General features: G+C 40.4%; 1 protein-coding gene across 8 annotated transcripts in view; it reads left to right on the forward strand.

The window, feature by feature from the left end:
- DCAF6 (DDB1 and CUL4 associated factor 6) overlaps positions 1-21,976 on the forward strand; it is a 67,775-nt gene that overhangs the window by 44,141 nt on the left and 1,658 nt on the right. For 5 of the 8 annotated variants that reach the window (XM_044441335.1, XM_044441340.1, XM_044441341.1 and 2 more), the window contains 5 exons: positions 4,028-4,166; positions 7,022-7,178; positions 16,782-16,870; positions 17,319-17,424; positions 18,012-18,447. In XM_044441335.1, coding sequence (XP_044297270.1) covers positions 4,028-4,166; positions 7,022-7,178; positions 16,782-16,870; positions 17,319-17,424; positions 18,012-18,076 — 556 coding nt within the window. In that variant the 3' untranslated portion in view covers positions 18,077-18,447. Of the gene's footprint in view, positions 1-4,027; positions 4,167-7,021; positions 7,179-16,781; positions 16,871-17,318; positions 17,425-18,011; positions 18,448-21,976 lie in introns of those variants that run through there. The other 3 variants (XR_006415800.1, XM_044441338.1, XM_044441339.1) reach the window with 1 other exon arrangement.

Raw genomic sequence — 21,976 nt, forward strand, 5'->3', positions numbered from 1 at the left:
TAGATGTTTGAAATTGCAGTCTAAATTACATTAAACTGGCATGAGAAATACACTGAATTTGAATAAATGAAATCAACTATGTACAAAATATGAACAGTATGAATGACATTTAAATAGAATATTGTGAAAAATAGCATTGATATTAGTAGTTTCCTCTTGATTCATTGTACATTATATCATCTTTGCTCTTGGTATGTCCATATCTACAAATGTTGAAGTTTTCATAGAATCACATAATAGTAGAGTTGGAAGACACTTGTGATGGCCATCAAAATGGCCATCAAGTCCATTTCCCTGCTCAGTGCAGGGCTCCCAAGTTAAAGCATCCTTGGCAAATGCTTGTGCAACTGCCTCTTAAATGTCTCCAATGAGGGAAAGCCATGGCCTCCCTAGGTAATTGGTCTGCTCTAACTGTCAGGAAGTTTTGTCCTGACGTCCAGCCAGAATTTGGCTTCCTGAAATTTGACTCCATTATTCCATGTCCTACATTCTGGCATGATTGAGAAAAGATCCTGGTCTTCTTCTGCTGGACAATCTTTCAAGTATTTGAAAAGTGCTATCATATCTCCCCTCGGTCTTCTCTTCTCCAGGCTTAAACATGCCCAGTTCTTTCAATCTCTCTTCACAGGGCCTTGTTTCTACACCCCTAGTAATCTCCTCTGAACCTCTCTAGCTTATCTACATCTTTCTTGAAGTGTGATGCAAAGAACTGGATGCACTATTTAAAATATGACCTAACTAGTGCCAAATAGAGGGGAATCAGTCAGTACCTCATGTGATTAGGAAGCTTTGCTCTGTTAATGCAGCCCAAAATAGCATTTGCCATGTTTTACATCCACATTGCATTATTGATTCATAGGTAGCTTGTGATCTACAGCAGTTCCAAGATCCTTCTTCCTTGTTGTATTGTTGAGCCAACTATCCTCCATCCTATAACTGTGCATTTGATTTCCTTATCCTAGGTGTAGAAATTGGCATTTATCCCTATTGAATTTCATTCTGTTGTTTTCAGCCTAGTGCTCCAGCCTATCAAGATCACTTTGAAAGTTGTTTTTGTCTTCCAGAGTATTAGGCACCCCACCCACTTTTGTGTCATCTGCAGATCTGATCAGTGTTCTCTGAACCTCCTCATCCAAGTCATTAATGAACATGTTGAAGATCACTGGTCCCAGGACTGTGCTGTGTGGTACTCCGCTCATTAACTCTCCCTAGAGAAGGTGCCATCGAGAAGCATTCTTTGAGTCCTATTCTGTAGTCAGCTGTAGATCCACCTGATGGTTGTTCTGTCTAGCTCACATTTAGCTAGTTTCCTGATCTGAATGTCATGAGGCACTTGGTCAAAAGCTTCACTGAGATCAAGATATGTCCACAGCATTCCCACAGTACACAAGAGAGGTTACATGATCAAACAATATGACCATGATATGTTCTTGATAAATCTGCTAGTTCCTGGTAATTACTGCATTGTCTTCAAAGTGCTTATGTGACTTTTTTATTGTCTGCACCGGGATTTTCCCAGAGATTGATGTCAGAATAACTGATCTGTAGTTCCCAAGATCTTCCTTTTTGCCTTTTTTTTTTGAAGGTAAGGACAACATTAATCCTCCTCCAGTCATCTGGTACTTCACCCATCTTCCTTGATTTCTCAAAGATTGGTTTTGAGAGTTCCTCTGCCAGATCCTTTATTACTCAAGGATGCAGTTCATAAGCCTTGCCGATTTGAAGTCATTCAAAGAAATTAGGTGTTTTTTGACCATTTGTTTATTAATCTCAAACTTCAATCCTCCTCCTTCAGTTTGTAATTCATTTCTGCCACCAGATTCATAGACCTGCTTTGGGAACTGTTAGTGTATCTCTTAGATCATACAAAAACATGAGAATTTGATCATGCACTCTAACATACAAGTTCTACATTAAGTTAGAATGCTATCATCTCAGGCATTTGAATTGCGCCCTTTGTGGTTAGATGGAAGCTGAGTCCACCAGGACTCCAGCAGTGTAACGTAGCCCTGGTAGACTCTGAGAGCCATTGTATTGTTGTGGTTAAAAGTGTGAGATTGGGACTTAGGCAACCTGAGTTCTAGTCCCTCTTTTGCCATGGAACCAACTGGGTGACTTAAGAGGGCCGGTCACAGACACTCTACCGCATAGAGTTGCTGCTGTTGGGATAAGATTGAGAGCATCAGGAGAATAATGTAAGCTGCTTTTAAGAAAAAAGTGAGATATAAATAAAACTATATGCCATGTGAATAAGTATTTCCTTTTATCTGTTCTAAACCTCCCACCAGTGAGTTTCATGGGATGATGTAGTGTTTGAGTGTTATGGGAGAGGGAGACATGTTTTTCTCTTTACATTTGTTCTACACTGTGTATTATTTTGAACACTTCTATTGTGTCTCCCCTTCGATATATTTTTTGTAAGCTGAACAGTCCCAGTTGTTGCAGCTACTCATAGGGGAGCTCCTCCAGCCCCCTGATCTGTCCAGTTGGCAGATAGCCAAGCATGTGGCACTCAGTGTAATACACTGGATAAGCTCCCGCATCCCTGCTTTCTTTACAGCATTCCTCTGAATTCCCTCAACCACTATAATGTTTTCTGTGGTGTACTGGCACTTCATTTCATTTGCTCTTATTTATCCAGTTCTTGGCTGCCAGAATAATTCACTTCTGTGTTTGCTCTGACCATGTGATGACCCTGCTCAAATCTCTACATTATCTGCTTGTTCATGCCTGGTGTCTGCATATGGTTTTCACCCTTTCTTTTAAAACAGTCTATGAGCCTTGGCTTTTCTCTCACTTATTGTATTCAAATATATTCTCACGAGTTTCAGCCATCCCATCCTACTATTCTTGGCTGTCCACTGATCTCTGCTTTCTTAAATGACTCCACCCTTTTTCTCATGCTGCCCTGTATGACTGGGCTGCCCTCTAGAATACCTCTGTGAAACAGCTTTTTTTCAAATTATTACTCAAATCCCTTCATTTCTATGAAGATTTGGAACATTCATTAATCCAAATACACAACTGTAACTAAACTTATTTATAATGAAACAGTTTTGCATTCTTCATCTGCTTAAACCTGCCCTCATTTCCTCATTTTCCTCATTTTCTTTTGCGTTTGTAGAAAACAAGTCCTGTTGAGTGAACCTTTGATGTTCAGTAACCTCCAAACTTGGAGGCTTACAAGCATCTAGTGCAGAGTGCAAAAAGTGGCAGAGGTGATTTCTGCATCCTTAGTCCCCCTGCTCTGTATTTGAGGCCATCTAACTGCAGCACTTGAGAGAGGAAAAGGCTACAGCATTGTCTGGATACGTTGTATTCCAGTGGCCCAAGTCTTCTCTTTTCCCTGCCCCTCAAAAATTTCCTTTCAGTTTTCTGAACTCAAACAGCTGCCATGGTTCCTTCTAAAGTAGCTGCAAGCAGGTAGGGATCTTGGAGTGCAGAGCTCCAGTTTCAACAATAGGGCAGTGTCTGACCTCGGTTCTGGGAATCCTAAGTATTCTATATCCTTCTTGATGCTGTCTGGGGGCCATAAGTTTACAATCCCAGGGAAATTATCCGACCTCTTATTCTTCATAAAATGTACAAAGGATTTGCAATTTCCATTTGCTTATCACAATAATTTTAATAAAGCTAGGATGGCTAACATTGTGAGAACTTTACTTAAAGAAGCTCTGAACATCTTATGTTTGATATTTGACTGGTGGTGCCAATGAAGTATTAATCACTCTTCTAGAAGCACCTCATGTAATATTGAAAAGGAAACTGGCATAGGCTGTATCTGCTGGCTCAAGCCTTCCTACTCTCCTCCTCTTCTGTATTTTAGAAGGAGAGCTAGAACCAACTTCTTCATAATCTGTCAAAGCAAAAGTTGTGCTTTGTAGTCTGGAGCTCTCTTAACTCTATATACAGACTGCTTGAATCCCAAAAATTTCAATGAAATTTAAGCAAGCTACCTGGACACAGAACTGCAAAGCAGATTATATAACTTTCTGAAAATAATGGTCTTTCTGTTCATAATCCACAGACGTTCTGCTGTCGCTCGCATCCAGGAACTTTTCAGACGAAGGAAAGAGAGAAAAGAAATGGAAGAACTGGAAACCTTGAATATTAGACGTCCTTTAATAAAAATGGTTTATAAAGGTCATCGGAACTCCCGGACAATGGTATATTAATCGTTGCTAAGGTCGTATTTTAGTTCACACTAAATATGCGATATACTAACCTTTGGATGAATAATTAAAAGATTTATGCACAACATAATACAGTTCTGGTTATAAAATACTCTTTGAGAAGTTTTGTTTCAAAGCATCATACTGTCTTGTGTATAAAATAACCCTCTAATTGAGTAGAAAAATGAGTGATAATATTCTAGTCCTTGTATAGTACCTGCATAGTGTCTGTTATAAATACATTATGACTGTTTTAAGGCTGTTTGGCCTGCGGAATAACTGAGTTCACATGACAGAACAACTTGCCATGGACAGCCAGCTGTGGTGAGTTGTCATATTGGAACTTGGCACATTTTTCACTGGCTTAATTTTCATGAACAAGCCATCCTGTGAACCTATCAATTGTTATACGATTGATCATACATATCTCAAACAGAGATAACAGTTTTAATGTAGGTTACCAGGACTGGGAAAAAAGTATCTGTACTACTCTTGGCATTGCTAGCTCTAGCTCCTCTTACCTTCCATTGATGCTGAAGTGGCAGTTTAATAGAACAATCATATGTTTGTCACATTAAAAAATGGTGCCTCAGCATTGTTGAGGTTATAAATACAAGTTGAGGTTATAATTACTAGTTTTGTCAGTCTTTGAAAGGTGGGCCTGAGTGCATCTACAGTATAGGTGCAGTTTGAAGTTCAGAAGTACTGAAAATGATGAGAAAGGGTAAATGCACCAAAAGGGTGGGTACAATATCTTCCTCTTGACAAAGTGATCTTGTGTTTGAGTGTTCAACTGACACTTCTCAGTGCCCCCCACCCCCCAGCACTGTTGCAGGAGTTCCCTGAGTCTCCAGCTGCTCCAGAAAGAAGTAGTATCTGCATACAGATCACCAAATTCTATTGTTGGATACAGGCTAGCTATCCAGGGGCTGGGGTGAAGAGATAAAATGTGTTCTGCCACAAAGGAACTGGCGGGAGGATTGAGTAGTATGTCCTGAATTCTTCATTGAATGTGCAATCAGTCCACCAGGGTTGGTTTGTAGGTTGGCTTAGCATGTTGAAGAAACCCACCCATTACAGATCAGTATAAACAGGGCCTTGCAGAATTACTCACCCCCTTTTGACTTGTGTTATAACTTGAAATGGATTGAATTGGTGTTCTTACTATTTGATGTAGTAATGACTATGTAAAATTTATATTCTCACCTTCTTTCTTAGTATTCTTTCTAAACATAATTGTGTGTGTGTGCGTGTGCATGCATGCATGCATGCACACACACATGTACAGATACAACTCAGAGATATTGCAGGTTTGGTTCCAGTCCACTGCAATAAATCGAATATAGGAATAACTTGAATCACATAACTTGATGTTATTGCTGGCTGGCTGTTTGGCACAAGAGCCCTAACTTCTGGCTTATCTTGGTATGTGACATGCCTTCCTCACTAAACTAAATCATTTCTAGCTTCCTCTCACTTGAACACTTACAGGCCATTGTAGGGCCATTATAGTAATTGGTCTGATTTGCACTCATATTATGTCTCAGGGAATGGGGAAGCCTGAGGGGAAGGAGGGACTTGGAGGAACTGCTTAGTTTGGTTGGTGGAGCAGTCACAACACCCCAAAACAGTTAAGAAGATCACAGTAACATCAAATATCACAGATAACCATAACAAATTTACAGTACAATAATTAAAAAGTTTGAAATACAATACAGACTTGCAAGAATTAAATTACCAAAACATGAGACAGAGACATGAAGTGAGAGATCCCTGTTGGAAAAATGAAACTGATAGACATACATGCCTGACTCAGGATTGCATCCAGGAAGGGCAACAATTGTGAAGTACTATAACATATAATAGGTGTGATAAAAGGAGGTATGCTTGTATACACACTATCACAGCCATTATCTTTGTCTGATTTGTATTCCCAATCTGCATTTCAGAAAGCTGTAATTTAAGGATGACAGTCCTGGAGAATTAGGTGTGTCTTCATACACTGTGTCCTGGTTCAGACATAAGATTCAGCTGTGGTTTACTATTTTTCTGAGCAAAGGGCTTGTGAACTTGCAGTGTGATCATGCAATCATAAAATAGCAGAGTTGGAAGGGGCCTCTATAAGACCACTGAGTCCAATCCTCTCTGGAATATAGTACTTAAAGCAAAAGCCTCCCTGACAGATGGTTGTGCAGCTGCCTCTTGAATGTCTCCAGTGGGAGAGAGCCCCCAGCCTCCCTAGGTAATTGGTTTCATTGCCATGCTGCTCTTACTGCTGGCCTATATTCAATTATATTAATTTATTTCCCATCTAGTCCCAATGAGTCTAAGATCTATTTTGCCTGTAGTATAATTGAGCCATGTATTCCCCATCTTGTAATTGTGCAGTTGATTTCCTTTTTGTAGGTGTAGAACTTGGCATTCATCCCTATTGAATTTTATTCTGAAAGCTTCTGTTTTCATCTGCAGTTCAAAATTAGTTCCAAACATTAAACAGTGTTTAGTCTTGGGTATGGTTTATTGAGACAAATTCACTTCATAAACCATCGGTTCAAGTTGCTTGTTTCAGTAAACCATTGTTAATCACACTTTGTTCAGGTTATACATAGTGTTAAACTGTGTTTAAAGATAGAAGTGAAAGCTTCCAATCACTTCCTCATAGCCACATGAGGGCTGACAAGCCAGAGGGCTGACAAGCCAAAGCTTCATGTAATGGTAAGTGTTAAAATTTACACGGTCTGTATGATGCATAAGTCATATATGAATATCTTCACACTCGTGTTCCTTAGCCTTTCATTGTAATCATAATTAAAATGTGTTTGAATTTTTTTTGCTTACTTTCCCTGTAGATAAAAGAAGCCAATTTCTGGGGTTCTAACTTTGTTATGAGTGGATCAGATTGTGGACATATCTTCATCTGGGATCGGCATACTGCTGAGCACCTGATGCTTCTAGAAGCAGATAACCATGTGGTGAATTGTCTGCAGCCACATCCATTTGACCCAAGTAAGATTTTTTGTGTAATAATTCATATCGTGTAAGGAAGTTGTTGAAAACTGGCTGCTTTACATATTTTTCACTCAAATGTTACTGTTCTAAAAAATTGCTCATAATCTGAAGGGACTGGACTAATTTGTGAACTAGGTGCTTATGAGAGAATCTGTCATCTATTAGGCTGACCAAAAATAGCTCTTAAGAAAGGAACAATATAGGAAGGAAAAATGTCTATATGCTGCCACTCCTTTTTGGAGTCCAAAGCTGAAAGAGCCCTTACTTACTTTGATTTATTCATTTATTCATAACCTGCCTTTTTGCTCTAAGGAACACAAGGGGGCTGACCTAATCCTTCTTTCTGTTTTATCTGCAAAACATTTCCATACAGTAGGTTAGGTTGGGAGTTAGTTACCAGCCTAAAGTCACCCAGTGAGCTTTATATAACTGAGTGGGAGCTAGGACCTAGTTCTCCAGAGTCCCATTCTAGGACTCTAACCATTATTACACACTGTCTGTTTCTTTTTTCTCCTCCTTGTACTGATATTAGAAGTATAGACTCTTACCCAGGCACTGTGAACTGACATCTTGCCTTGTGCTATATTTCTGTATGACCCTATTTGAATTCAGTACTGTGATATCTAGTGCATCTAGAATAGCTATGAGATGGGGTGAGGAGGCAATGGCTTTAATGTTGTTCAGTCTTTATTTTTCTTTCTTTTAATTAATGTAAATGCATGTTCCATAGTTAAAAATGACGGGCACGCATTCTTCGAATAATTGAAATAAAAGCAAAAAGCAAAGCAAAGGTGTGGTGTAGTGCTTAGAGTGTTGGACTAGGAGTTGGGAGAATTTGGTTCTAGTTCCCACTTAGCTGTAATGCTCACTGGGTAACTTTGAGTCAGTCATGGGCTCTCAGCCTAACTTATCTCACAAGAGTGTTGTTGTGAGTATAAAATAGAGAGGAGGAAAAACTTGTAACCAGCCTTTGATTCCTTGCAAGAGGAAGAAAGGTGGGGTATAAATGTGTTGATGATGATGATGGTGATGATACAGGAATCCCATCAAAAGAGTAAAAACTAAAAACTACTAATACCAGGAATACAAGGTGAGTGGTATATGGTCCTTGGCACCTCTAAGGCTAGAGGTAAAGGAATCTGGATTGCTAATAAACATAGCTTTGTTAATGAAAAAGCAGTTGATGGACCCAAATGGTAGATATATTAAATACAAGATTTTGTAATAACCTTATACTGCCCTGATAAAGATTTTTTCACAAATTATTACTAGCAGTAATATTAATAGTACACTAAATTTATCTCCCACCTTTCTGGGCTATAAATCTGATAAGTGAGTATGCTTACCTTAAAAGATCAAGAAAGGCATCAAAAATTAGACTCCAAACAGAAATTTATTCTGGTTTAAAACATTTATATGTAAATTGTTAAGCTTCAATCAAACTAACTGGATGAGATACACCTAGATTCAATATAGAAAAGGGCACAAAGCAGGGTTGTTCTCTTTCATCCCTGCTTTTTGCTCTTTTAATGGAGCTTTTTGCTTATCAAATCCATAAAATGATGTAATTCAAGGAGTAAGCTAGATCACAAAATAAATCTCTTTGCAGATGTTGCTGTGATGTTAGAAGTTGCTGGTAAAATATTTTGATCGGCTTCTTTTAAGGAAATTATGGAATAATGTCAAGGGATGATAATCAATGATAAATAGAATGGATTATTATTAACCCCCTTCATATTTAGATGAATAATCTAAAATGATATTGTTTCCTGAACATGTAAAATATTTTAGAGTTACTATCAGAAAAACCTAAAACATCAAAAGAATCTGAATTATGATGCTTTAATAAAATTTGATACATTAAGATGAATAGTACAGCAGCAGGGAAAATTACTATCTTTTTCTTTTGAATTTTCTATTCAAGTCTTCCCAGTAAGCATTGATTCCAAATTATTTTAAAAATTGCAGTACACATTGAATAATTTTACATATCAAAGTAAAAGAGCAAGACTCAAGATCAATGCTCTTTACCAACTAATACATCTGGGAGGATTCAGAATACTAAATTTAATATGGTGCCATACTGTAGCACATACACATAACGTATTACTAATAATAAAGCATACCTCACAATGTGTGTGGGTCTCCTTAGAATTAGACTCTTTTAAATAAAAACAGTGTAGCATCTCTTCTGTTCCTTACACATCAACTAGTTCTTTAAAATATCCTGATTTCCTTTGTCCCAGGAATCTACATATTTGGATTATTTGATATAAAAAATTGGCACAAACTATCTTACCTTTTATTCTTTTTTGCCTTCATCCTCTGATTTTCAACAAAAGAACACCAATTTAAGACTGGAAACAGAAAGAACTCTACACACTTAAGTGTTCTGTATAAATATATGAAACTTCTTAAAGGAAAACAACTGAAAGAGAAACTGGGAAGTTGACTGGCTTGATTATACATCAAGTAATCCATTTTACTTCTTAATTCCATAGTTCTTCGTGGCCTCTGTGCATCACACATATGGGTACTGTGCCTGCGCAGTGCCTATGGCCGGAAGATTGATAGCTAACGGTTTGGCAGGAAAACTCCGCTCCCCTCCTCCCAGCAGTATATATGGAGTGGAGTGTCCGCCACTTTCCAGTCTTTGCGACCGCCGTTCATTGTGCCTCGTGCCGCTTTCGCTCTCACTCTGACCGTTCTCGTTCTCCTCAACTTTTGCGATTTTTCTTCTTTCCAAATTTAACAACCCCCGTTCTTCGCTAGTTCCTGTTGTTTCTCTTGTTGTTCTCTTGTTTATTCACTTTCTTTCTTTCTGGAAAAAAAAAAAAAACAAAAACAGAAATATATTATTACCCTCTGCACTATCTTCTCTTTTTCTTTTCTAATAATGGCACAATGAGCAGCTTTCCGCAAGTGCGCGGAATGCAGGTCTAAAATGTCCCCAGCAGACCCGCATGACCAATGCCTCCTCTGCTTGGGAGAAGGGCATCGGACGGACAAATGTACCCATTGTCTGACCTTCTCGAAGCAGGCCAGGAAGAACCGTGAGAACCGTCTTCGTAGGCTTTTGTGGGACCGTGCTCTTCTCCAATCGGACCCACTAGTTTCTTGCCCTGCTTTGTCTGCAGCTGCGGCTACTCGTCCAGCCTTGTCTGCTTTGCCGGCCTCTGCTTCCTTGGCTCCGCCCTCACGCCCTTCAGATGAAAGTGCGTCCACCATGGGCGCCCGGCCTGCTTCCTCGCCTAAGAAGAGGCGTGAAAAGCGGAAGCACAGCGGTTCCAACAAGCTGTCTGACTATAAGAAGGCCAAAACAGATAAGGTCATGAAGCCGCCCCGAAAACCTAAGAACCCTGAGCATTCAAAGCACCGAGCCTTGGGTTTATCGGTGCCCTTGGTCCCAGTGGCTGTCACGGTACCGACACCATCGGGCCCGACACTTCAGGAGGCCATGAGGGTTACCCCTTCGGGGTCCCCTCAGCGCGTGGGCGAGCCAACAACGGAGCCTCTCCAAGCTCCACTTAGGGAATTGATCTCCGATGGGGCAATTCGAGATTCCCCGCCCAGGGCTAGGTCTCCCACGCCTATGCCCCCAGCCAGACTGGAGACGGAGATGTCTCCTCCTAGGAATCTGAGAAGCTGCTCGTCCAAGAGAAGATCTGACGAATGGTACCATCCTCAATCTTCATTCTAGCATGGATGGGGGGGACTACCATTCTGTTGGGCATTCCCCGGCTCCTAGAGGTCATTCCTCTCCACCAGCTCCTTGAGACCGCCCAACATCTTTGGTCCCAAGGCATGCTCCTGTGATACCAACTAGGGAGAGCAGTCGGTCCCTGTCGCCGGCAGAGTCTTCCTCCACTGCTCCCCCATACTATGGGGTTGATTCAGACGACTCCGACGTCGACTCGACTTCTCCAGATGTCGTGGTGACTTCCCAGGGCCCTGGGTCCCCCAACGAATCCCACATCTCCTTCGCGGAGCTGATGTCGCATCTGGTCCAGTCGCTGGAAATTGATGCCATACAATGGCCCGGCCCCAGTACCGACAAATTTTACGATGTCATTCATGGAGAGCAGTTGACATCGATAGTATTGCTGCTTATTACCACCTTGCAGCAAGCTATGACCCAGCCGTGGGACCTGCCCACCCATCCTCAACCAACTTCTCGGAGGTACAAAGCCATGTACCGAATTCAGGAGGACATTCCATTCCTCCTCCGTCATCCTTAACCGAACTCAGTCGTGGTGGAGTCCTCCCAGGGCAGGGAATCAAGGGGTCACACTGTGCCCCGAGACAAAGAAGGGAGAAAGATTGACTTCCTAGCTCGCTGAGTCTATGCGGCCTCCGGACTCAGCTTGAGGATATCTAATTATGAGGCGACACTGTCTCGATACCAGTACTTTATAATGCAGTGCCTCAACAATGTGCTCTCAGCTCTCCCGGACAACCAGGGTGACCTTGCGAAAGTCTTTGTGAAAGAGGCTATGCAGGTCGCAGTCCCAACAGCTCGCCACCGCCCGACATAACGTGGACATGGACTCCAGGGCCCTGGTCGGTGCCGTCTCCCTCCGGAGGCATGCGTGGTTGCGCAGTTGCAACTTTCTAGAGGAGATGAAGAGGCGTATAGAGGAGATGCCCTTTGACGGGTCCGGGTTCTTCCATTCCAGGACCGACCACAAACTCAAGAAGATCCACGAGTCCAGGATGACGACTTGGCGGATGGCACTTCAGCCCCAAAGCCGATGTAAGTGGTCTTGGACCCGTCCATTGTACCGGCAACCGTACCAGTTGAGACAGCAACCTCAGCACCGACAACAACAGCAACAGCTCCGCAGACAACTACCACTGCAACATTATCAACAAGGCCGTTGTCGTTTTGAGGGCGACAGGAGACAATGTTGACAGGACGGGTGAACCTCTCCTCTCCTCCCTACTCCACCCACTCCTCTCTCATTTGGGGACCGGATGAAAGGCAGACTCCCCAATTGGGAATCCATCACATCTGATCGGTGGGTGTTGTCCATCATTCGGCATGGATATCAGATAGAATTCGACATGGTTCCTCCATCGAGACGGATCTGGTTTACCCCATGCTCACCAGCATTGCTAGACGAAGTTCAACATCTCCGTAAAGGAGCAATTCATCAATTAGCTCGAACAGAAGGACTTCACAGATTCTATTCGAGATATTTTACAGTCCCGAAGTGGGACGGTGGTCTTCGTCCAATATTGGACTTACGAAACGTCAATAAGTTCATCACAACAAAAAAATTCAGGATGATCACCCTTCAAAACATCATACCATTGCTGAGGAGAGAGAACTGGTTCACCTCATTGGACTTGAGGAACGCCTAGTTCCACATTTCGATCCATCCATGTCATACGCGTTTCCTCTGTTTTGCTGTTGCATCTCAAGTTTTCAAATTCATGGTGTTGCCTTTTGGACTGGCCACCGCTCCAAGGGTTTTTACAAAGTGCATGGCCCCTGTCTGTGCCTTTCTACGACTGAGAGGTGTTCACATTTACCCTTATCTTGAAGATTGGTTGCTAGTCTCCCAGACCAGAGAAGGACTTCTTGCTTCGATACATACCGCCTGTACTCTTCTGCAAGACCTTGAACTTTGCATTAATACTGAGAAATCTTCTATTGTTCCTGTACAGATGATTACTTTCATTGGAGCCCGTCTGGATTCCACGATGGCAAAAGCCTTCCTCCCATGGGACAGACAGCAGACTCTTGCTCACCACATCCATCGAATGTGATGAGACAGGACAGTTCCTGCCCGATCCATCCAAAAACTCTTGGGACATATGGCTGCATCAGTCGCCATTGTCCCACATGCCAGACTTCAATTTCGTCCTCTCCTGCTTTTCTTCAACAAAATGTTTCGACCGCAAAAGGACTTACCAACAAAGTTAATTCGGATCCCATCTTGTGTTCTTCACTCTCTGCTATGGTGGACAATTCCAGCCAACCTAACCGTTGGGGTTCCATTCCGACCCCGAAGCCCTTCAGTGACTCTTGGTACCGATGCTTTCCTACTCGGATGGGGAGCAGTGTGTTCCGATCTACGCAGTCAAGGCGTGTGGAACCAGCAGGAATCCGGGAACCACATCAATTTCCTGGAACACCTGGCGATATTCAGGCCCTATGCTAGTTCGAGGACGTTCTTCGGCACCAAGTCGTTCAGATAACCTCAGACAACATTGCTACGGTCTTTTATCTGAACAAACAAGGAGGGACAAAGTCACCAATGTTAGCCCGGCTATCGATGCAAATCTGGGAGTGGTGCATCCCGAGAGACATTACCCTGATAGCAGTACACCTAGCCAGTACGGACAATGTGGAAGCCAATCTTTTAAGCAGACACATGTCCACATCTCACAAATGGGAACTGGATCGCCAGACATGCGACCAGCTATTCCATCGCTGGGGCCACCCAGACATAGACTTGTTCGTCACCTGGCAGAACAGGGTATGCAAGACTTTTTCCTTGAAAACGGGAATCGGACAGGGGTCATCAGGGGATGCCTTTATGATCGCTTGGAACAATATGAATTTTTATGCTTTCCCTCTGATTCCCCTCATTATGAGAGTAATATCGAAGATAATCCATGACGGGGCCACAGGACTGTTGATAACTCCATGGTGGCCACACCAAGCATGGTTTTCGATGCTTCTTCACATTTCTCAAGAATATCTTCAACTCCCATCCATTCCATATCTCATAACCCAACGAGAAGGCACAATTCGCCACCCGAATTTAACATCGCTGAAGTTGACATCCTGGCGAATTTGATAACAGTTGGCGCTGACTCGGTACCGATGTCATCTGCACATTCTACAGATCCTGTCCCCAGATCTGACACGTTACTCCATGCTTCGAATCCATCTGTCTTCCCTACATCATCGGATCCAATGAACCGTGGTACAGTTCAAGGTTCCTCCATTTTCTCTCAACCACTGATAAAGATATTCCTTAAAGGGCTCCATAACCTTCATCCGACGGTCAGACCGGTTATGCCTACTTGGAGTCTTTCAGTGGTATTACAAGCGCTAACAAGAGCTCCTTTCGAGCCCTTGGTGACGATCGATTTACGTCTTGTTTCTTGGAAAACAGCATTCCTTGTAGCAGTTACGTCAGCTCGGAGAGCTAGTGAGCTCTGTGCCCTCAGGGTAGACCCTCCGTATTTGAATTTCCATAGGGAGAAAGTAGTTCTGCGAATGGATCCATCCTTTCTTCCCAAAGTGGCTACCTCCTTCCACATGGGTCAAGAGATTGTCTTACCTGCCTTTTTTCCATCTCCGTCGAATCCGATTGAGAGATCCTTACACACACTTGACGTATGGCGCTGCCTAGCCTTCTATAGATTAAGGACTGAGTCTATTCGACATTCCAACAAGCTCTTTGTTAAGTACTCTGAGCAAAATCAAGGTTTTCCAGTTACCCCACAGAGACTCTCCAAGTGGATAGTCCACACCATTACTCTCTCCTGTCAGTTGGCTAAGATAAACTTACCTACAATTCCAAGGGGTCATTCTACTAGAGCTGTAGCTGCTTCTTCAGCCTTTGTGTCGGGAGTTCCAATTGACGATGTCTGTAGGGCTGCCACCTGGGCCACTCCATGTACATTCACAAAACATTATTGGCTGGATGTCCGTGCTAGACAGGACTGCTCCTTTGGCAGAGCCGTTCTTTCAGCTATTCTTCGTTGATGATACCTTCCTGCCTCCAGTCAGGGTAAGCTTGCTAATCTACCCATATGTGTGATGCACAGAGGCCACGAAGAAGAAAAGCAGGTTGCTTACCTGTAACTGATGTTCTTCAAGTAGCCATCTGTGCAGTCACACAACCCACCCGCCGGCCCTGCTCGGTGTCACTGGGTGTTGTTGTTTTGGTACCGTGTTATTCTTGTCCTCGGTACCTACACAATATTTTTCTCTCTTGTCGTTGATACCGACAAATTTTTTCCTTCCTTAGTTACAATTTGTTCTTTAGAGAGCGAACGTCCGGTCTGTCAAAGACTGGAAAATGGCGGACACTCCATATATACTGCTCGGGGGGAGGGGAGGGGAGTTTTCCCGTCAAACTGTTAGCTATCAATCTTCTGGTCATAGGCACTGCGCAGGTGCAGTACCCATATGTGTGACTGCACAGATGGCCACTCGAAGAACATCAGTTACAGGTAAGCAACCTGCTTTTTTCGCTCATATCTCCAGATCCCATAAATCCACTAATTTTAAATGGGACATATTCTTCCAAGAAACTATGTCAAGCATTTATAAGTTTATCTGTCACTCAGGGATTGGTAAACTATATTCTTTAAAATCAATATGGGAGACAGACCTGAACTGTAATATATAAATGTCAGATTAGCAAAATCTATGGATAAATAACCTTTCAAATTAATAACAGGAAAAATACAAGAGACCAGCATTAGAACAGTAAATAGATGGCTGTATACACTTACTTTATGTCACAGAATAAATCCTCAGTCTAGGCAACTGTGTTGGAGAGGAAATCAGCAAATGGGGTCCCATTTCCATATATAGTGAAGCCACAAGAAATTTCAGTCCTTTTAGGAACTACTTATTAATGAAATATTCATTATCACAGGTCATGCATTTTCTTGTGAGTATTGTTAAACCTGCTTGTTCATGATTTAAAAGACATATTGTTTAACGATCTACTAAGCCACTTTATAACTACAACCAGACTAGTTCTAGCACAATACTGGAAAACAGCTGTTAATTTGACACTGAAAACTTGGTTGGAAAGGGTTTGGTACATCACCCTTACAGAAAAGTTATGAAAGCAACTTTTAAAGCCCTGAAAAACACAAGATCCCGAGATGTTTTTGTGGAAACACATTTGTGCATTATATTAGAGGAAACAGTACAAAAAAGAAACCCCCCCTAAATACATGATTCTATCTGGAGCAACACGTTAAAAATAGTCAGCAATGCTCAATAATCACAGCCACCCAAAACCCAGATTATGAAATTCACTGTTAATTAGCTTTCATGAAACTAAACATGTACACACAGAATTTTTGGGGAGGAGCAGGGGAATTGGAATTTATGTATCATATTTAATATATTTTTACTTCTGTAATATTTTTGGAAATGTAAAAATAGAATGAAATCAAGTGTTTTCTTAATTAATTGGTATGTGACCTATATTTGTAGTTGGCAGATAATTTTTGCAAAAGCAGTTGCATTGGTCGTAGTGAGCTGAAGTAATAAAAATCAGTACAAATATGGTAAATTATCCAAAAAAAAGCAAACCATAGCAATAAGTACATTCACCATTCATTTTTCTCTATATCTTGACTTACAGATTTTTAACTTTCTCCACTGAGACAACTTTTCAATGTGTCATTAAATGATAGAGCAGGGAGCTCTTTTTTAAATAGCATAAATCATATAAAATATTCATTTATTGTTCTGAAACATTTTTAATCTACAGTCCAATGGAACTGCTCTTAATTGAAATTTAACAAAATGCATCAACCTTGAAATACTATTTGCATTTGTTAAATCTTAATTTTTACAAGAGCTTTCTAATATATTATTAAACTATTGTTTAGTTCTAGCCTCATCAGGTATTGATTATGATATAAAGATCTGGTCACCTTTAGAAGAGTCCAAGATTTTTAATCGGAAACTTGCTGATGAGGTAAGATAATTTTTTGCATTAATAGCATCCACATTTCCTTATAGTCACCTTGTAACTATTTCTCTTGCCTTTGCTTGAGGAACCTAATGTTTTGCACCACTATTACTTTTATGTAACTTGTAAGAAAATACAAGTCTTATCTTTATTGGAATAGATAATTAAATTCTAAGATGCATGTGATGTGTATTGAAACAGTATCAAATGTACATTATTTTTTTTTTAGAAATGAACAGGATTTCACTTTAACAATGTTTAAATATCATGTACAACCCCAAATTGGGAAAACTTGTATGTACCAGGGAAAATGTTCTGAGCAAACAGAAGTATTTGACAGATACTGATACAAATGTTTCAAATAGTACTAGAATAGTAACATTTAAATGTACACATTGCTATTTTAGAATAAATGCTTACTATGCTAGCACAGTAACTGTTCCATTATTTGTAGGTTATAACTCGAAATGAATTAATGCTGGAAGAAACCAGAAACACAATCACTGTTCCAGCTTCTTTTATGTTAAGGATGTTGGCATCCTTAAACCATATAAGGGCAGGTAAGATGACTCAATATATATTTTTGCATAGATTCAAGATCTGAGATGGTTTCTGTACCTATTTTTTCTAGCCATTTTTAAAGACTAAGAATACAATCCTGTGTGTGTTTAGACAGGAAAAGACTTGCAATTCTCACCACGCCTTAGCAGTTGTAAGTAATTCTAGGGATTTTTTGTGTAAACATATATAGGATTGTGCTTTTACCATTTCATCTAAATCTATATAAATGCATAAACATAAGAGAATGCTGCACATGTCAAGGGAAGACCTGTATGATTTTTTCATCTATTAGAACAAGAAAAGTGCTTTACTGATGATATCTTACCTCTGTAAAAAATTTCTTGTTATTAAACTCAGAATTTGTAACATTATGCATATAATTCATGATGTTATGTTCCCATCATAATTTAGAGAGAATATATATGGTTAGTGCATTTTAAGCATTTCTCCTGGGTTAATTACCAGGTACAAATACACTACCAGTACACTGAAGACCTGAATACAGTGTTATGCAACTTTGTATTCCAAATTGGAAAAATACTTCATAATCACTTCATTCTGTTAAAAATTCTTTTGTATCTTGCAGATCGACTGGAAGGTGACAGATCTGAAGGGTCTGGCCAAGAGAATGAAAATGAAGATGAAGAGTAATTGGTTCTTCTCTGGAAGCAGCTAGACATCATTAAATTTGTATAAGTCATGAATTATATTTTTCCCTACAAAGCTTTAGTGCAATTTTAAGGTTTTGCTTTTGGATAACCTAACATTTGATTTTGAATGAATGTGTGCATGACTTATGAGAGTGCACAAGTAAAATAAGCAAAATGTTTTAAAAATGTTTTGCCATGTATGAGGGGTGCTAGAAAATGCAAAGTGCAATATTTTCCCTTAACCTGCAAATATGGGAGCTTGGATCAATGTTTTAAAAAACTTACCTTATAGTAAAAACGTTGGTTCAAATAAATTTCTATACCTGCTATTTGCATGTTTGTTGCTTTCTATTAAAGGATGTGGTTGTTTTACATTGTGTCTGACTTTTACTGTTATAATATAAGGCAGGAAAGTGTTTCCCTCCAGATGTTTTTGGACAGTCATTGTCACTATCTCTCACTGTTGGCTTGTCTGATGGGAGTTGCAGTCAAACAACATTTGGAGGGCTACATATTTCTTAGCCCCTGAGAAGGCAACAAACCTATCATTCTATTAGATCATGTTGCACTCCCCTGCAACTATGGACATTTCTGTCCCCACAAAAAGTAGTCCTATGAAGCTTGGGGATTAATATAACTTAAAGGTAGCCTAGGAACACAATTGGAAACAAATTTAAATTTCAGTGTTACATTTAAATGTTCAGTTTTAGGAGTGCACTAGCCACTTTTTCAACTCCTTTCAAAAGCAGTTTGCCCTACAACATAGAGGATTGCCATTAGGGTAATCACAAGCCATACTTTGTGAACAGATGCAGCCTTCTGGCTGAATGTCTGTGCTTGGAGAGTGTGCAGGAGTGCAGTCAAATAGCTCCACTAATCTTAGAGTAATAACTGGGAGAGATCCTAGAGAATATCTAGTCCAACACATACTCAGTGCAAACTTCGTAGTGCTACAGCATCCCTGACATATGGCTATCCAGATAATTGTGGGTGGGGATTTCCCCTGCATAGATGTAACATTTCTAGAAATTTTGAAGCTATGGGAGGAAAAGATACTTTTTTCATGTTCTTTTAGGAAAAAAATTTTTTGGAAAATTGAAAAAATACAATATTAGCACCTTTTACTAATGATTGAAAATCACTTTTTAACTTTAGGAATATAAACTGTATTATGTATGAGATTTTGGCATAAAATTATCATGTTTGGCAAATTAAAAGTGCAGTTTATTCAGACTTTAATTGCAAACTGAATTTACTTTTTATATTGCTAGTTAATTTTGTTTATTTGTTAAAGGATCTCTTTGGTTTACCCAGGAGGCAAAAAAACAATTAAAATAGAGGAAACTATTAGTATTAATAAAGCAAAGATTTTGTCTCTTCTGATCATCTCTTCCACATTGTCAAGCAGACATAAAGTACTCATTTTCATAAGAACTAAGTGAATATACATAATACTTGATCAGTCTCATTTTATCAGCCACTGCTATCAGTTTTTTCTTCATCCTTCAGTCTTCATTGTAGTTATCATATACTTCTGAAAACGGAGGTTTTGTCTGGATTGAAACAAGCTTCTCTACCCTTTTACCCATGAGTTTATTTTGTGATTTAGTATGTGGTGTAGTGGTTAAGAGTGTGGGACAGGACTTATGAGATCTGGATTCTAATCCCTATTCAGCCACGGAGCTCACTGGGAGAATTTGGGCCAGTCACAGACTCTCAGCACAATCTACCCCACAGGGCTTTTGTTTATTTGTTGCATTTCTATTCTACTCCATAGGCCAGTGGGCTATCTGGGCGCTTTACAAAAATTAAAAGGCATATAAAAACAGCAGCTATACTAAAATTAATATATAGCTTAGCAGAAATAAAAACAACATATGCTATCTATTAAAAATCTGGAAAATAAAAAGATTTCCCCCTGGTGCACAAAAGAAAACAAAGATGGTGCCAATTGCACCTCCTTCAAGAGCATGTTCCAAAGATGGGATGGTACTACTGAAAAGGTCCTTCTCCTAATCATCATTCCCCTAGATTCTTTTGTGGGTCTTTTTGAAAAGGACCTCAACAGATGATCTCAGGGGCTAGGAAGGAAAATATGGAGCAAGGCATTCCTTTAGATAACCTGGTCCAAAGCTGTTTAGGGCTTTAAATGTTGACACCAGCACTTTGAATTGGGCCTGGACTTCAACTGGCAACCAGTGCAGCTGAAAGTGGACTGGAGTAATATGATAATGTGGGCCAGTCCTCAGTAGCAGCCAAGTACCTTGTGCTGAATCAGAGTTTCCAGACAGTTTTCAAAGGCAGCCCCATGTAGAGCACATTGCAGTAATCCAAGTAAGAGGTTACCAAAGCATGAATAACTGTTTCCAGATTCTAGATAATCTAGATAATCCATTTCATCCAAGAGTGTCTGGAGTTGCCTGACTATCACCTGCTCAAAATACCTTGCCCAGGAAGGGGATGTTAGCAACTGGCCTATAATTATTCACATCCAGTGGGTCCAAGTTAGGCTTTTTTAGGAGCGGTTTGATCACGGCCTCCTTTAAAGATGCTGGCACCACTCCCTCTCTGAACAAGGTGTTTACAGCTTCTTGGACCCAGGTGTGAATCCTTAGTTCTTCCAATAAGCCATGACTGGCAAGGATCAAGGCAGGATACAATACATTGAGCAGTTTCTTTCATATGCTACGGAAGATGGAGGAATCTTAAGTACTTGAGGAGCAAACGGAGTCAGAAGCTGTGCTTTGTGAAGGATTTGCCCTACCATGTTTCAGGAGGGATATTTTTGGCAGAATGACAGTCCATTCCTATACCAAATCCCTGAAGATATTCTGTATTTTGCACCATTTGAAAATACCTTTCAACATCGAGTCATAAGTGTGCTGCTTGTTCTGTAATCCAGTCAAATGCAACATCAGAGCTCTCATCATTTACCATTATGCCTTTCAATCTTGATGTAGCATTTTTGCAGCAGTATGAATTGGATGGCAATAAAATGCTTCCAATTTCCTACTAAAATCTTTCACTTGCTTCTGCCCTTGTAAGGGAAGATACACTTACTGTCTTCTACTGTCATTTTATCTTGCTGTTTGATGAGGAATTTCTGACAAAAGTGCACTGCCTGATTTGGATGCAGTGTTTGCTAAACATAGAAACACAGAAACAGAGTGAGAAGGGGCCTCCTGGGCCACCTAGTCTGATCCCCGGCTCTAGCCATCTCCACTCATGACATGCCTACCATTTGCATGTCCAGCCTATCCTTAAACACCCTCACCAATGGGACTTCAAACACCTCCGATAGAAGCCCATTCCATACCCTTGGGGTCCTAACCATCAGGAAGTACTTCCTGGCATCCAATTTGATTCTTGGTTCCCTGAGCTTTGGGGAGTTCTGCAGCTGAACCCATATACTTCTGGGTACTGTAAGATCCTCAAGATTATTGTTTAGTTAACAGCTTTTGTTTTTTAAATAAACTTACAAGGTGATCACCACTCTCATCATTGCAACTTCAGTGTCACTCTTATTCTTTGCATTTTTGTTCTTCTCCTTGAAGTTCTTTATAGCATGCCTAGCTTTTACATGTCTTTTTTTTTTTTTGCTCATCTATAGATCTTACTGAAGGTATTCAGTCTTTTGATGTTATTAAATAGCAAGTTTAACCCATAACATGCACATTCTATTACAGTAACATGTGGCTACTTATCCATTATGATCTCCCATGCTACTTTCATATTCTCTGTATATGAATGTAGCCACGTTACTGCAATTGTTTTGTAAGCAAAACAAATACTTTACCTAATTTTCACATTTCACATATTTCACAGCTGACGCACTCTGTGGTATGCTTGTTCACTCCTGTTTCAGTGCTTCTATAAAAAACTGAGTGAGGTGTTATCATAA

The sequence above is a fragment of the Varanus komodoensis genome, unplaced genomic scaffold (assembly GCF_004798865.1).
Source record: "Varanus komodoensis strain SLA01 unplaced genomic scaffold, ASM479886v1 scaffold4, whole genome shotgun sequence".
NCBI lineage: Eukaryota > Metazoa > Chordata > Lepidosauria > Squamata > Varanidae > Varanus > Varanus komodoensis.